This window comes from Lampetra planeri, chromosome 2 (assembly GCF_965212315.1).
Source record: "Lampetra planeri chromosome 2, kcLamPlan1.2.h2, whole genome shotgun sequence".
In the NCBI taxonomy this organism is placed as follows: Eukaryota; Metazoa; Chordata; class Hyperoartia; order Petromyzontiformes; family Petromyzontidae; genus Lampetra; species Lampetra planeri.
Genome location: NC_136108.1, coordinates 14,991,919 through 15,008,175, shown reverse-complemented (window position 1 = coordinate 15,008,175; position 16,257 = coordinate 14,991,919). Strand labels below are relative to the sequence as shown.

Here is a 16,257-nt window from a genome sequence, read left to right as displayed (position 1 = left end):
GATGTTGTGAACATTTCATATTTTGTCTCTCACATTTGAATGAAATTCATAACAGATGCAAGAGAATGACCGTTACTACGTAGGTATTGGTATTTGTGCTTCATAGCGCTCTTATGTGTTTTTGAGCGGTACCGTGTTGTTGGATATTATGTCCAACATTTTGCTTTACGTTAGTTTGTTGTCCTTCCCCCGCACATCCGATTAGTACAGTTGGTTATAAACGGTGCGCAAGACGTTCAACATACATGTTCTATATTCACTTCCTTAAAAACTGCCAGCAAATTGAACAAAACGTCAGACATTATGCCAAACAACATGCTGCAAAACCTAAAAACACAAAGAACTAAAATTAGTTATCAAATTTTATTGCGAAATTCATTTTTTTCGTGTCAGACTGCAGTTGATCCTATGGTCTCATTATTCCTTCTGAAAACCCCAAAGTCTCCCACTAACCTTGCAACACGTGTATACTACCATCGTTTTGAACATGACTGCCATGGAAATTGTCATGTCACAGCAATACAAAACTCACTGTGTACTGGCATGAGTACACACCAAACATTTAAATGTATATCATTTGCAAGTGGATCCTTACATGAGAGTAATACTCTAGGATGAGCAAGTATTCATGGTGGCCCTCGGATGCCACCCTCTCTTCGGCTGCCACAAAGCGCGCAATGTTGTCATGCTCCATGAGTGGCAGGCGGTATATGTCCTTCTCGTTGTGAAAGTACTGCCGGTGTGCAACAGCGACAGCCTTCACAGCAACAGGGAGCTCATCCAGAGATCCTCTCCATACCACGCTGTACCTGCCTCGCCCCACCACCTGCAAAAACGTGCAGTGCTTCCATGAGCCATTCCAAAACCCAGCCACCAATGGGCTAACACGAGAGGCGAGTGATATCAGAACGGGTGCCGGGCCCCACATTCACCAAAGGCCACCGATCAGTGTGGTGAAGTAAGGCCAATCAACCCCCTTGACCGACACTGCATGGGCAAGACCTTTATCCATAAGCAGTTAAAGTTCAGAACATGTATTCAAGATGTTCAATTTAAACACATAATTGCTAGTTGTTGCCGTAAAGTTTAAATAAACGTTTATCATCAAGAGTAAAAGCGGTGCTCCTCTTAATGATGGTCCATAACAAGAGGTAGAAATTATACATTGCTGTGGCTAGGCCCATTCTCCCCATAGGATCACCACTAATTTTATCAACCCTTCAAGGGATGATGGGCTAAGCTGACCACCACACTGGAATTTGCAAATCTTTGATTTGAGTCGAGGGCTATGCCACAATGCCATTCAGCTAAAAAGTTATTGGTATGAAATGTGATTATGCTAATAGCTGGCAATACAAGTAACACAGCTTATGAAGTTATATTATTCACAAATGTGATTTTATACAAAATGAATGCTTAAATATTTATAAAATAAAACCTCAGCAGTTTACAAAAGACAAAACCCAACCACCAAAAACTGAACAACATAGAGAGATGCTGCAAGATATGTAAGAGAAATTGGATAATTGGTCGATTTTAGGAATATCTTTGTGAACCGATTGAACTCATTTAAGTTTTTCAAATACCCATGTTTAATAAAATTTTATCTCATGCTTTCTTCATAAATTAACAATATCTTCATAAATTAACAATATGTAAATATATTAATACATCCTAAAAAATGGCTGATAATGGGAATTCTACATGTGAACTATTTTAATTAAATAAAATGCATATTTTTTTCAATGCACTCTCTCATGTAAAAATGTTGGCACAGTTGAATGAAAATACATTTCTAAATGCACATGTACGAGCATTCCAAGAATACTTGCAACAATACAGCTGCATGAACGTGTGATGTTCTAATGTTTAAACATTCATGCTCGATATCTGCTGCGTAAGCAGAGGTTTTTCTCAGTAAAATATAGATCCTATAAAATGCTTTGCATGTAAACATCAGTCCGGTCAGAAAGACATTTGATGTTCAATAGCCAATTATTTTTCAACTCACAGTGTATATATCTGCAACAATAACCACTTTACATTTAAAAAAGGTAAGGGAAGAACATTACACTGCTAGTATGTCCCCATGTTCTAAGTGCTCCTCATTTCTCCCTTGGGGACTGATTGGCAATTTGGTTTGCAGCTCCCATGAATTATTGTGCAACGGAAGAACACGACTGCAGCCAGTTGATTTAATGCGGTTCATCCCAATCTTTAGGTCAGCAGCCCTTATAGGACAGCAACAATCTAAACCTTCCAAATTCATTATTATTTTGTTACAGGCCACAAATATTAACAGCACAGAGTATACGGAGCTCAGCATGTCAACAGGGGCACTCTTAATGACCTTCATTGATATATAGAAAATGCATCGCAATGTTCCGTTATCTTAAACGATACAAAAACTTGAATAAATAGCTGCAATGGAGCAAAAATATTTGTTCCAGAATTCAAGGAGCAATATGAAGTTCATGTTATACACATTCATTACTTTAATCCTGTGACAAAAACAGCATTACATAAAAAAAGTACATTTAGTAAAATGGGAATTTAAATTGCCACGAAATTATACAACTATGTAGAAAATTAATAATACAATGTTTTGTATTTATTATATTGAAATCTAACCCTTCATAAAAAATGCTGTGAATGTCAATAGTCACAATTAAATGACAATGAACTACAAACAGGGACTTACTAAAAAAAAAAATTCGTCTATGTCATTCATTAAATATAATACACACACTTAATGCATCTCATTTTTCAGACATGTGCAAATGACAATGTACTGTCACGTAACAATTTTCATTTGCACGCCCAATAGAATCATTCAAATTAAGAAGAATAAACACCATTTTTTGGAAGGTTAACACATGACATTAGTCATACATTTGGAAGAGGATCTTATGACTACCAAACAATTCCAAAGAGTGCTTGTTGAGGGCAGAGCCTCTATCAGCCACTTTGCAGCCCTCACAGCAAGCAGTCATGGAGGTGTTGCCCTAAATGTTAAACGAATTAACTGTATACAAGTTGCATCTCACAAAATATACACACGCACACACATTTCCTAATGCATGCTTGCAAAACATATGTTGTAACAGAAAGAAAAAAAGGTCAGTAAAAGTTACAGCAGGAAAGCGTTTTTAAATTAGTACCAGCCATCACCACTGGTAGCCTATCGCTGCAACTCTGACAAAAAAACATCTGAAAATTTGGGACAAACAAATTGTGGGGTTTATTCTGGTCTAAGATACTGGATCTGAGTGGAAAATTCCTCCACTCTCAATAATGTGTTTAACTTTACAGCAGAGGTCGCAATCGGGTACCCGATACCCGTACCCTACCCGATACCCGGCTACCCGTACCCGGCTACCCGTACCCGGCCGGGTACGGGTGTACGGGTAGACCGTGAGTCACTGGTGAGTTACTGTTTGTCACTCATTTCCCAACGTCTTGTCTCTTCTCACAATTCAAGTTCCTAGAATCAACCCACCCGCGCCTGCAACATGGCATCATCCCAGAGGTCACAATCAGGTACCCGATACCCGTACCCGTTTGTGACTCTGGTGCGGCCGGATACGGGTAAGGAATAAAAACCCGTTTGCGACCTCTGCTTTACAGACAATACACACCTGCAGGAGCTTGAGGCTGTCCAAGTCAAATGTAGACTCTGGCTGTGGGGCCTCGATTAGACCAATGTTATGAAACCCTCCTTTTCTGTTTCCTGTGAACATTTCCAGACAAATCACATTTGTTTCAGTTGAAAATTAGTTTATCATACAGGCTTAGTACATTTACATTCGTGCCATTATATTGCAAAAGCGAAAAAATTATCAACCCTAAAATGTTAACTCAACTAAACCAGTACAAATGCTATATGAACCATGCAATCATTAACATCAGTTGCAATACCAAACTATGCAAATACAGCATTTTGAATAAACAATTACAGAGAATGTCACAACAAGTCTAAATTTGCGTGCATCATAACTCAAGAGATGTTTCATCCCCAAACCTCATTAGACAGGCAGATGAGTCACCAGACCAACCTAAACACTTGGCCTGCCCTCATGTCAGCTCTTGTCCTCCCTTAATTTACCAATTGACAGAGAATCGAAAGGAAACACTGGCTGGAATACTGCAGTCCCAACGTGACAGTAGCATATCTTGCGGCAGGCTAGATACCGAGGATTCTGAGGTCTGCCCTACCAAACTCATGAGGTTTGAGGAAGAAACAACACGGCTGTAATACCATATTTGAGTGACAAACAATTGCAGTCTCCTGCTCTAAAACGTTTTTGATAGTAACCACAATTATTCTTTTCATTATTTAAAGAGAACTGTCAAAACATGTTTGTCAAAATACCCTTCTGTATACTGCCGTTTTGATACTTATCCAATATTTGGGATATTCAATGTTTATGTACGTGTTATGATTCTTGCTACAAAAGGAATTATAATGTAGAATCGACTGTTTGTGAGCAGGACACTATTATATCAGTTGGCAATATACCTTGACAGGTATCATTAATATTATTTGGGTCTTTCAGTAAAGCCACGTATATAGAAAAATAATAAAAATATCACGCAACACAAGCAATCGTCATCAGGTGAAAAATACACCGAGGCAGTAAATGAGGCAGTAGCTCTCCCGCTGTATATTTTCACCCGATGACGATTGGTTGTGTTGTGATCGAAACGTCGTGATATTTTTATTATTTTTCTATCTACGTGGCTTTACCGAAAGACCCAAAGAATATGAATTCCTGCAGTCACGAAAGCTTTAAGTTAAGAGGTATCATTAAATCAGAATGTCAGTTTTATAACATTGGACTGCAGTTCATATTCTTGCTCTGAAATGTTTTCAATTGCACTCATATTTTGGTGTTACATGGCGAGGTCTATAGTATGGAGTTAAAATGTTGTTAACTACATTACATACACGAGTAATTACAAGAGGGAGAAAAGCCTTCACTGCAAGGTAATGCTGTAGAGTTACTTTACTTATGAATGATGCTCAATAAATAATTCGTTATTGAAATAATATAATAAATAGTGCATCATACCTGTAAACAACCTAAAGAACAGGAAGGCAGCCGCTGTAAGGACGGCCACAAAACAGATGGCAGCCAATGTAAATATCACCATCTCTTCCTTGCTTTGAGACACTGTTAAGACACACACAAATTCGTCTCAATGGAGAATGTCATAATTATATTGTAATGTATCTAATAACTGGTTGCTATGTTACACATTGGAATAGACAGAGATGGAATATAAACCATTTGCACTTACTTTTTGCATGGCAACTAAATATGGTTCTCTAATATCATCACAGTGGCTTATTGCAGCACAGCAAGTTGGTTTAAGTTATATAATAAGTTATATAATAATAATATAATATCTTAGACCTTTTATGAATGCACTGCTGAATGAAAGTCTTTCCAAGCAGTGTTGTCATGGGATTGTTTTTGCCATACTTCACCATGTTCGTCAGTGTAGGTTGGAGAAAGGAGGGTGGGGGGTGGCAGGACTGGTTCACATATCACTCAACCCTTATGTTAACCATGGCTGAGAATTGAACTTAGTTTTCTGGGTTCAAGGTGTAGCGCGCTAATCACCGTGCCACGACTCCAACCCCACCTCCCAAAAAATAGTCAAGAGTACTGTATTCCAAATTGTATTCTTGTTGACGAGTTGTGGAAAATTACCATGTCATTTTTTTGGTATAAGGGTAGAAACATTTTAGCCTGCCTCATACAACACAATGTTTTCATTCCCTAAATTGTGCTAAATAGCAGTAGCAGAATTTAAAATGCCCTTGAACCAAAATCATTAGAAGTGGCCTTGTGTGGCATCTATGAAATGTCCACAATTTAGCTAATCTAGTAAGCAAACACAGCACACATCATTGTGCAGGAACATGACCTTGGGGCTAGTGTGCCTGACGCAGAAGCTGGCTGAAAGCTTGGGCCTTTACACAGTGCCGTTTCTCACAGACAATGAAACAGTGCAGGCACACTGCAAAACAACACTACCCAAGCAAAGGAGGAAATTCCAGAAAGTACTTCATTATGAAATAAACGTCACACATAAAGCAAGCTTTATAAGTTATACTATTTTAAACAGAGGTTAAAGCAAGATGTTTCGATTAGAATTACTTGAAATTTCATGTGTAAGATGTTAGTGTATTGAGGATTAATTGATACTAAATGTTATGAATTGTTGATACTAGTAAAATTTGACGACACTTCACCACACTGTTCTATGTGGGTTTGTGAGAGGGATGGGGGGGCAAAATCGATTCAGATGTTTTCCATGGCCGGGAATCATACTCGGGTGCATAGAGATTAAGCAATGAAGTCAGCTCTTGCGCAGTTACTAGATGGATTGTTGCACTCCAAGATGATGATAAATGGTGATGGCTTGCGAAGGCCTTCATCCACCAGTGAATAGATAATGCTTGTTGATGATGAAATTAATAGCTGTTCTTAGCGGATCACAAAAACTTACCAGGATAAACGGTAAAGCAACTGTTTAATATATACAACAGGAACTTTTGATATTCTAGTTAAGTATGATCATTATGCACACAGTAGTAATCACTGGAGATAAGGAGGAAAGCTATATGTTTCGAATAACACACATTGCATTTCCTTAAGTGTAAGTGGTCACATTGCCCAAGCATAAGTGGTCACATTGCCCAAGCATAAGTTACATTAAAGAAAATATATTCCAATAATTGAAAAGTGTACCTCTCTTCACTTATACTTTTATACTACCACATTAAATAACTACAGTAGTTGAAATGAAAAGCTTGTTTATCAATTCAGTGTACATACAGAAACACTGCAGCATAACTTTTAAAAAGCAACGGTTCATAACAGGGTGTAGTAATGACCACTCCTAGCCATTAAAACCCCTCTGGGCTTACAGATCAGGAAAGCTCACTTGAGCACACAGTGGTTGAACAGAGCACGATTAAGAGCAGCCAAATAAGCATTCCTTTGAGATACCAGGAGGGAAACACCTGAGCCTCTGTGAGCCGCAGGGCAGGCATGTGGCCACCTGTAGTCAATCGCTAAATGCACTGAGAGCCATGCCCAGGCATTACAGAAACACACACTTCCAGAGGAACACTTCATGCCTGTTAGTATTTTTATCCGATATGTTTTTATCCCCCACATTGATGTAAAAAAACTAAATTATATAGAAACTGTAAAAATGTGCTTCGCAATTTTATCACATATATTTTGTCAGTGAAGTTACATGGGCAGTTATTCAGGGATATGGAATAAACGGTAAATTCACAATTCTAGATTTGAAGCTTTCGTGACTGCAATGATTCATATTCTCAGGTTTTTTCGGTAAAGTCACGTAGGTAAAACATTAAAAGTAATGAAAGTAAAATAAAACAAAACAAAAATAAAAATAAAATTCACGACGTTTCGGAGGCAACACAAGTCTCCGTCATCAGGTGGGACCGTCACAGCCAGATTAGCTGCATCAAGTGAAGCAATGATTCAAAATGTAATCCCTTATAAGCAAGTTGAAGGGGGGGAGGAGAGGGGGGGGGGAGTTCATCAGAATGTGGTAGCCAATGAATGGAACGTATCGGGAGGGAGGGGGGTGGGAGGGGGAGGGAGCCAACAATGTTTTGTTGGCTCCCTCCCCCTCCCACCCAACAATGTTTTGTTGGCTCCCTCCCCCTCCCACCCCCCTCCCTCCCGATACGTTCCATTCATTGGCTACCACATTCTGATGAACTCCCCCCCCCCTCTCCTCCCCCCCTTCAACTTGCTTATAAGGGATTACATTTTGAATCATTGCTTCACTTGATGCAGCTGATCTGGCTGTGACGGTCCCACCTGATGACGGAGACTTGTGTTGCCTCCGAAACGTCGTGAATTTTATTTTTATTTTTTGTTTTGTTTTATTTTACTTTCATTACTTTTAATGTTTTACCTACGTGACTTTACCGAAAAAACCTGAGAATAAGGTAAATTCACAACCTGTCACTGAAGAAATCCCAGACACATGTTTTCATCAACATTAACTATTTTATTGAAATGACCACCGCAGTAATTCAGATGCAAATGAGAATCAATTCTCAAAGGAGCCAGTGTGGAGTTGCAAGCATTAAGAGCCCCACACGCAGACACACAAACGCATGATACCTAGCTGGCTGGGGTCTGTGGGTAGATATGGCAAGTCGGCAAAGTCCTCTGTGAAGTTGGTGTTACACATGTGTGCATGGCAGCAGCAGAAGCGTGTGGTCCCATTGCGCACAAAGGCTGGAGGCGAGGTGACCCTGCACGCATCTTGTGTGCACTCTTTTGACTCGCCCGTGTGATACCAGCAGCCTGGAGCATTCCGACCATTCCCAGACAGGCAAAAGACACATGGTTGGGAAGGAGACTGTAAAATATGGCATGCATTTTCTAAATGTACTTTTATGCAACATAAATCACCGTGCTCTTCAGCTAATGTAAAGCACAGAGCAATTCCAATACTGAAATAACAAATCTAATCAACATAACATAGAAATTCAAAACTGCACTTCCAAAATTAATTCTATTGAGAGCGAATGATAATTGGATTTTAGACCATATAAAAGAGTACCAGGGCAGAGATGGCAGAAATGTTCATGAACTGTGATCTGTGTAAGATTGCCAGCTATGGACAATACCGGTGGCGTGCGATATATCTGAACTTCTCCTGGCCATCCTCGTCAACCGACACGGAGCAGTGTGGTTTGACCATAATCAAACAACACCCAAACGGTGTGGGAAGACCATCATCTATCTAGCAGCGGCTTGACAAAGCCAAAATTCTGTACACTATTACCGTTAGAAAAAAATTGAACGATGGGATTACATAGTTGGCTTGCAATCGCCAACAACGCAGGTAGGAGGAGCTGTACCTTGTTTGAGGACTCTGCTCTCTCCATTCTCTTCCTTGGCCCACAGCCCAAAGCAGTTGCTGGTGCCCTTGCACAGAACCGTGCCGTTCTCAGGGAGAATGAGGTCATCGTCTTTACCCAGGCTAATAGGGTTCTGGCTGGGAATGGAGTCGGACCATGCGCACACCGTCTCCAAAGCCCCGCACAGCACTGCACGAGGAAAGAACAACAGATGCATAGCAGAGTCAAAATACACTCTTATTTTTACAATATGCAAGCCAATACATCATAATATATTCAGTGTTGGATAGATACATTTATATATTTTATACAGCTGATAAATGTGCCACTAGCCTAAACCAGAGGAGTTTTGCTTTAGTAAAAAAACAAAACAAAAAAAACTCTGTTATGGATAAAATAAACATTTGCAGTCAGAATAAAAAAATGCAAACATCATGGAAATCAGAATACAAAAATGGATGTGGTAGGATGGGAATGAAGCAGTGGCACTGTGGATTGCCGATTGTGCACATAACCGAGGTGTTCCCTTCAACGACCCTGCACTGACCAGTGTGGGAAAGTATGGTCAAACGAACCCCACGAAAATATAAAAAACATGCCCAAGCCAAATTTTGATTTAAAGCTTTCGTGACTGCAGGGATTCATATTCTTGGTTCTTTCGGTGCGTTTTTCACACCTGATGATGATTGCTTGTGTTGCAGTCGAAACGTCGTGAGAATTTTATTGTTTTATATTTGTATTATGTTATTGTTTCCCTTCTACGTGACTTTACCGAAAGAACCAAGAATATGCCTGAGCCAGTTATTACATGATTTTTAATGAATGCATATTTAGCCTTAGGGCAATCTTTTTAACAAATTTTACATTTCCCTTTCATCTTGGCGAAGATTTTAACACTGTTAAATACATTTGCACTCACTGTATACACAGATAGCATTTAAATATGTATACATCTTGGAAGACACACCGCATATGGTAAAAAAAAATTAATGTGTGTTCTACAAAGTTGTAGTTAAGGATCACGTCCTACATTGTAAAGGACAGTCATTTGAACGCAATTGTTTTAACCACAAATTTTAAACAATGGAGTTCACACATCGAACCTATATATTTTTTTCAATATTATTTTATAGTGTTAATATATCTTAGTTTAGTTAATTTCACCTGTGAAGCACCGGGTATGTTATGCAGCTAAAATGACTTAAAACACCTTGTATACACATATCCCTGCTTGCGATTCTCACATACAGTAGGGGACATGCGGCAGACACTTCATTTATCACTGTCTGACATCAATGCATAACCTTGACATTTAACTGCTAATAACATTAGTCTGTGAACCTTACCTTATTTTCATATAAATGCCTGTCCTCTTCTGTTGCACAACCACATCGAACTGATTCAATAAACAAATTCAATTTATAACAGTTGGATTAACTTGTCCAACACCAACAATATATTTATGTTTCTGTGCTATGTGTGTTTCAAAAAGGGCCAATACTTGCCCTTGAATGTGCATTCAACCATATGATTGGTTTTACCAATACAAATATATAAATCTTATTCGTTATTAGAGCTGATATCTTAAACAATACATGCATGCATTACAGTAACATGTATTTTTAAATACTGTTTATCCCATGCCATAAAACATGCATTTTAACTCATTCCATCTGTCTGGCAAGGCAGTGAAAAACTCTCGTAAAAAATGATCCCATTATAACAACATTTCTGTAAAACTTTGGGTTGCTATTGGGGACTTATGCTATTGAAAACCAGCTATATTGATCAAAGGGTTGCCAAAAAGTCAGTGAGCGAAAAACTGCACTGAAGGTAAAAAAGCCTTTTCGGCCAAGGCGATGATGCCACATTGCCACGCACGTGCCTCCCCACGTCGTTATCTGTCAAAAGCATCGAGAAGCGAGCATCTTTGCTCCCGACGTCAGATCATGTGCTGTGTGACATCATCTTGTCAACAGCCATGATCAATTTACTGATGGTTGAAGACCCCATGCTGTCACCATCCCCCCACGATCCCATGATATAAAAGTTCACATGCACAAGAGATGATTTCATCGCTCCATCTTTGTTGATGAACGTACTTTTGAGCAAGTTTCCCTTCCTTGGCTGCCAATCATCGTATTTCTTGACCACCGACAAACCAAGCCTTCGAGCAACGTGTCCTACGCCCAAGGCCCTCTTACTTTTCTCAACGGTCATTATATATTTAACCTGCATATGTTCCTAATCCTCTTGTTTCTCTGCGTCTCTCAATGTCATTCCAAATGTGCTCCTCTGCATGTTTATTTGCACACTTTCCAGATTGTGTTCAATGTTGTCAGATAATGCCCATATATCAGTCGTGTCATTTCAGGTAGTATAAATTCATACATAGCCAGAGGAATACGAATATTGGAAAGCATTATATAACCCATGAATGATTTCCCTTTCTTGTTACAAGAGCATTATAGTTCAGCATTTGTAAAAATGTGTTGTACATACACTAAACATATTTTAATTGAAATAATCACAAGTGACATTGCATGTTTGTTTCCATAAACCTCTAAATGTATACACACACTTTTTTTTTATCACAAGCACACTCTGAAACAATACAAAAGCGTAGCCATCAGGTTTTGTTTGTGGCACTGTGTGGAGAGACTGCAAAACAGCATCGGCAACCAACCGTCCCCTGAAAGAACCCCATGTTGGCCGCCTTCCAACAAGCAAGCTGGGCTAGTGCCTGCTTTAATCACTGGTTGCCAACGGTTTTAGAAAACTGCAGCACTGCAGCATTCCTTTGGCTATTCCCAAGCCCTTCCCACAATTCTTCTGGACCAATGCCTACGCAAAGATTAATTATTCTAATGCTGAGCGCATCAAGCCGCTCTGTCCTCCATTCTGACAGCAGCAAGATTCCCTTTCCGCCATTATAATTCTATTACTAGATAATCTACATTGACAAACCTGCCATCAAACGTGATGGAAAAATCATAGAAGCACCCCATGAAAGCGGAAACCAGACATATCCTTGCCAAAGCCATTTAAGTACAAAACGTGTAAAGAGTTCAATGCTTAGTCGTGTTCATCAGAGAGGTAGGTGTCACTTGGAAATTTGTTTGATAAAGTCATAACCAAGGTAATAAGACAGTGAACAATATAAATCAATGGTCTTATTACGATATTTTTCCTAAAAGTACGAACAATATCAAAAAAGTTTAAACTCATTAAGTTGGAAAAATTTTATATTTTTAAGAAAATTACTTAGCTATGAAGTTATAAGCGTACATATATCATGATTTAAGGGTTGTCCCTAAAGTGAAGCATTTAAATGTTCACTTGTTTGACTTTCTTGTATGATCTATGTATATTATGCGGAGTGCTGTCAAAAAACATCTATCATCAAGCATTCCTCATGCGATGTCCCCTTCTGGCGACAGCAAAGAGAAAGTAATCAACCCTGAAGCTAAACACCTGGGCATTTGCGGCAAGAATTCAGCACATGCCCGCCTGTGTTTTCATGTATTTGATCGTGTGGCAAAACAGAGCCAAGTCAGTTGCTTTTAAATTTAAATCTATTGGCTAATATAATGCTACAGGAGATGTTTTACCGCGATGCCATGAGTATTTAAAACGTGCGTTTCGTTTTGTTATTTACAGACCCCCGCAGTTATGGGGACACGATGTGTCTTGATCACTTTCATTTCAAACCATCTCAAACATTTTAACCAAGCTAACAAATAATTATCAATAATCTTCTCCGTCTTGAGCAGTCACATTATTCACGTAGAGCAGCTAAAACCCAAAGCAACATCAAATCCCCCAAAAGTTAATGGTTTTCAATGCAAAAGTATCAGCGTTTCTTACTTGAATATAATGATCTATGTTTTATTGATACGAGCAGTAGTTCTCAAAACATTTAATTTAAACATAGCCTGAGTATTGTGAGCATCCACTTTGCACTGGTATCCTATCATGAATCACATATCATTGTAATTTGTAAATGTATGACATTTTGTACCATCATTAAATCAAAAGGTTTAATGGAGAGGCAACTTTGCATAGAAAAGCAATGCCTCTCATGAATGGAAATATATTTTTTGAAGATGCCTTCTTGGTCAAGTTCCAAATAAAACAACAATAACATGGTGATTATTTACAAAGATATGAAACGAAACAAATTATAATCATAATATTAAATCAATAAATGTTATAAATACAAAGCCACGATTTTACTACGTCAGAAGACAGTGTTTGGTATAGTCTGGAGTACTTTTACGAACAAAATAACGTGTATTTCCTATTCCTATTTGATCATAATCTAGTACAGTACACAGGAACAAAATAATTCCAACACATTGAGATTTTAAACAATTTTCACATTTAAAAGAGCAGGTCATCCACATTTAGTTGAACAGGTTCATTCAGTGCCGAACAAATTATGCACACATAAATATACCCAATTATTATCAACAGTCATTTCATGCGGGCGGAAATGCATAATGTGCGGTAAGGATATGGTATAGCCAATCCTAGGCAAGTAAACACATATCCCCAGGAAGGTAATTGGCCTGAATAATGGCAACTGCTATTCCAGCACCACATCTGTGAAATTCAACAGCTATGGGTCAAACGAGTGTATACTGTATAGTATATGATTAAGTGCAAATCCAGTGAAATTACCAGCAGCCCTCCAAAACTGTAGATTTTTTGTTGGCTAAATTAAAGCAAAACTTTACAAGATACGAACAACCTCCTGAAGTACTCAACATTAAAATTCGATATTGTACTGAAGATTGCTGCCAAATGAAGTAGATACTTTTTATACAGCCATTTACCAAGCCACCGTTAGCAGTCATTAAAAATACAATCCAGCAAGCAACCATCAGGCACTGCCGAATTTTACCGTCACCATCCTATAGTAAAATATTACAATATTTAAATGAAAGCTGTTTCTTTAGTCATCTACAACACAGATCAAACATTTTTCATAGGTGGCCTACATTTCATCAATGGCCAAATGTAACAGAAATTGAGTCGCCATGTGACCATGACACTAGCATGCACATTTAATTTAAGTATCCACCAAACCTGTGATTTTTGCAATACTACCATCCTCAATTCATATATATTACACTAGCGGAAGTACCCGGCTTTGCCCGGGTGAAAAATATATTTCTTAAAAACCTTACATATATATACACAGATACTAACGTATTGTCAAAGCCCGGTGGGCTGTTTGTACATTTCTCCACCAACAAATATATAAGAGGCTTTCACAAGTCCAAAAAGTTGTAGAAAGTGTGGGGTAAATAGTTGATGTCAAAAGGTTTCCGAAAATTGCGGTCTCCCCCCCCCCCCCTCAAAAAATATCTTTACCCCTCGTAGGTATATATACTAACAACACCTTACATACAACAGAGGAAGTGGTATCTATTGACTCTGTAGTAGTATCTACTGACTGTACCGTAGTATCTACTGAGCCAGTAGTAGCTACTGACTGTGTAGTAGTATTTAGTGACTGTAATAACTACTGACCATAGTAGTATTTACTGGGACTACAGTAGTATCTACCGACTATATACTTGTAACGACTAACTGTATAGTATCTGCTGACTCTATAGTTGTATCCACTGACTATAGTAGTAACTACAAAATCTATAGCAGTATCTACTCACTCTATAATAGTATCTACTGACTCTAGTAGCTACTCACCGTGGTAGTATGTACTGACTGTATAGTAGTATATACTGACTGTAGCAGTATTGACTGACTGTAGCGGTATATACTGACTGTTTTAGTATTTACTATAGCGGTATCTACCAACTCGATAGCAGTATCTACTATCGCTACAGCAGTGTATACCGACTGAGGTCGTACCTGCTATCACTACAGCAGTGCATACTGCTGTGTTGGTACCTGTTATGATGACAGCAGTGCATATTGTGGTGGAACCTGCTATGATTACAGCAGTGCATACTGCTGTGGTGGTATCTGCTATGATGAGAGGAGTACATATTGTGGTGGTGGTACCTGGTATGATAACAGCAGTGCATATTGACTGTACTCATCATTCACCACTCACAACTCACCCTTACCACTCATCCTCACCACTCATCCTCACCACTCACCACTCCCACTCACTATTCACCATTCACCCTCACAACTCACCACTCACCAACCTCCCTCACCAATCTCCCTCACCACTCACCCTCACCACTCACCCTCACCACTCACCCTCACCACTCACCCTCACCCTCACCACTCACCCTCACCACTAACCCTCACCACTCTCACTCACCACTCTCCCTCACCACTCACCCTCACCATTCAGCCTCACCACTCACCGTCACAACCACCACTCACCCTCACCACTCAACTTCACCCTCACTACTCACCATTCATCCTCACCAATCACCACTGACCAATCACCACTCTCCACTAACCCTCACCACTCAACCTCACCACTCACCCTCAAAACTAACCACTCTCTCACCACTCACCCTCACCACTCACCACTCACCACTCACCCTCACCACTCACCCTCACCACTCACCCTCACCACTCACCCTCACCACTCACCTCTCACCGCTCACCACTCACCCATCACCACTCACAACCGCCACTCACCCTCACCACTCATCCTCACCACTCACCCTCACAACAACCACTCACCCTGACCACTCACCACTCACCCTCACCAATCACACCCTCACCAATCACCACTCACCCGCACTGCTCACCCTCACCACTCACGCTCACCCTCACCACTCACCCCTCACTAATCACCACTCATAACCGCCACTCACCCTCACCACTCACCCTCAACACTCACCCTCAACACTCACCCTCACTACTCACCACTCATCCTCACCAATCACACCCTCAACAATCACCACTCACCCTCACAACTCACCCTCACCACTCACTCTCACCACTCACCCTCACAACAACCACTCACCCTCACCGCTCAGCACTCACCCTCACCACTCACCACTAATCCTCACCAATCACACCCTCACCAATCACCACTCACCCTCACCACTTGCCACTCACCCTCACCACTCACCACTCATCCTCACCAATCACACCCTCAACAATCACCACTCACCCTCACCACTCACGCTCAACACTCACCCTCACCACTCATGCTCACCACTAACCCTCACCACTCACCCTCACCACTCACTAATCACCTCTCACAACCGTCACTCACCCTCACCACTCACTCTTACCACTCACCCTCACCACTCACCCTCACAACAACCACTCACCCTCACTACTCATCCTCACTAATCACCACTCACCCTCACTGCTCACCCTCACCG

At 40.0% G+C, this 16,257-nt stretch overlaps 1 protein-coding gene across 2 annotated transcripts in view; it reads right to left on the bottom strand.

Annotated features, from left to right (window-relative positions):
* BMPR2 (bone morphogenetic protein receptor type 2) overlaps positions 1-16,257 on the bottom strand; it is a 46,068-nt gene that overhangs the window by 19,408 nt on the left and 10,403 nt on the right. For both annotated transcript variants that reach the window (XM_078608419.1, XM_078608426.1), the window contains exons 2-6: positions 8,930-9,118; positions 8,184-8,369; positions 5,073-5,174; positions 3,639-3,730; positions 596-826 (exon numbers count right to left, since the gene is read on the bottom strand). In XM_078608419.1, coding sequence (XP_078464545.1) covers positions 596-826; positions 3,639-3,730; positions 5,073-5,174; positions 8,184-8,369; positions 8,930-9,118 — 800 coding nt within the window. The remainder of the gene's footprint in view (positions 1-595; positions 827-3,638; positions 3,731-5,072; positions 5,175-8,183; positions 8,370-8,929; positions 9,119-16,257) is intronic.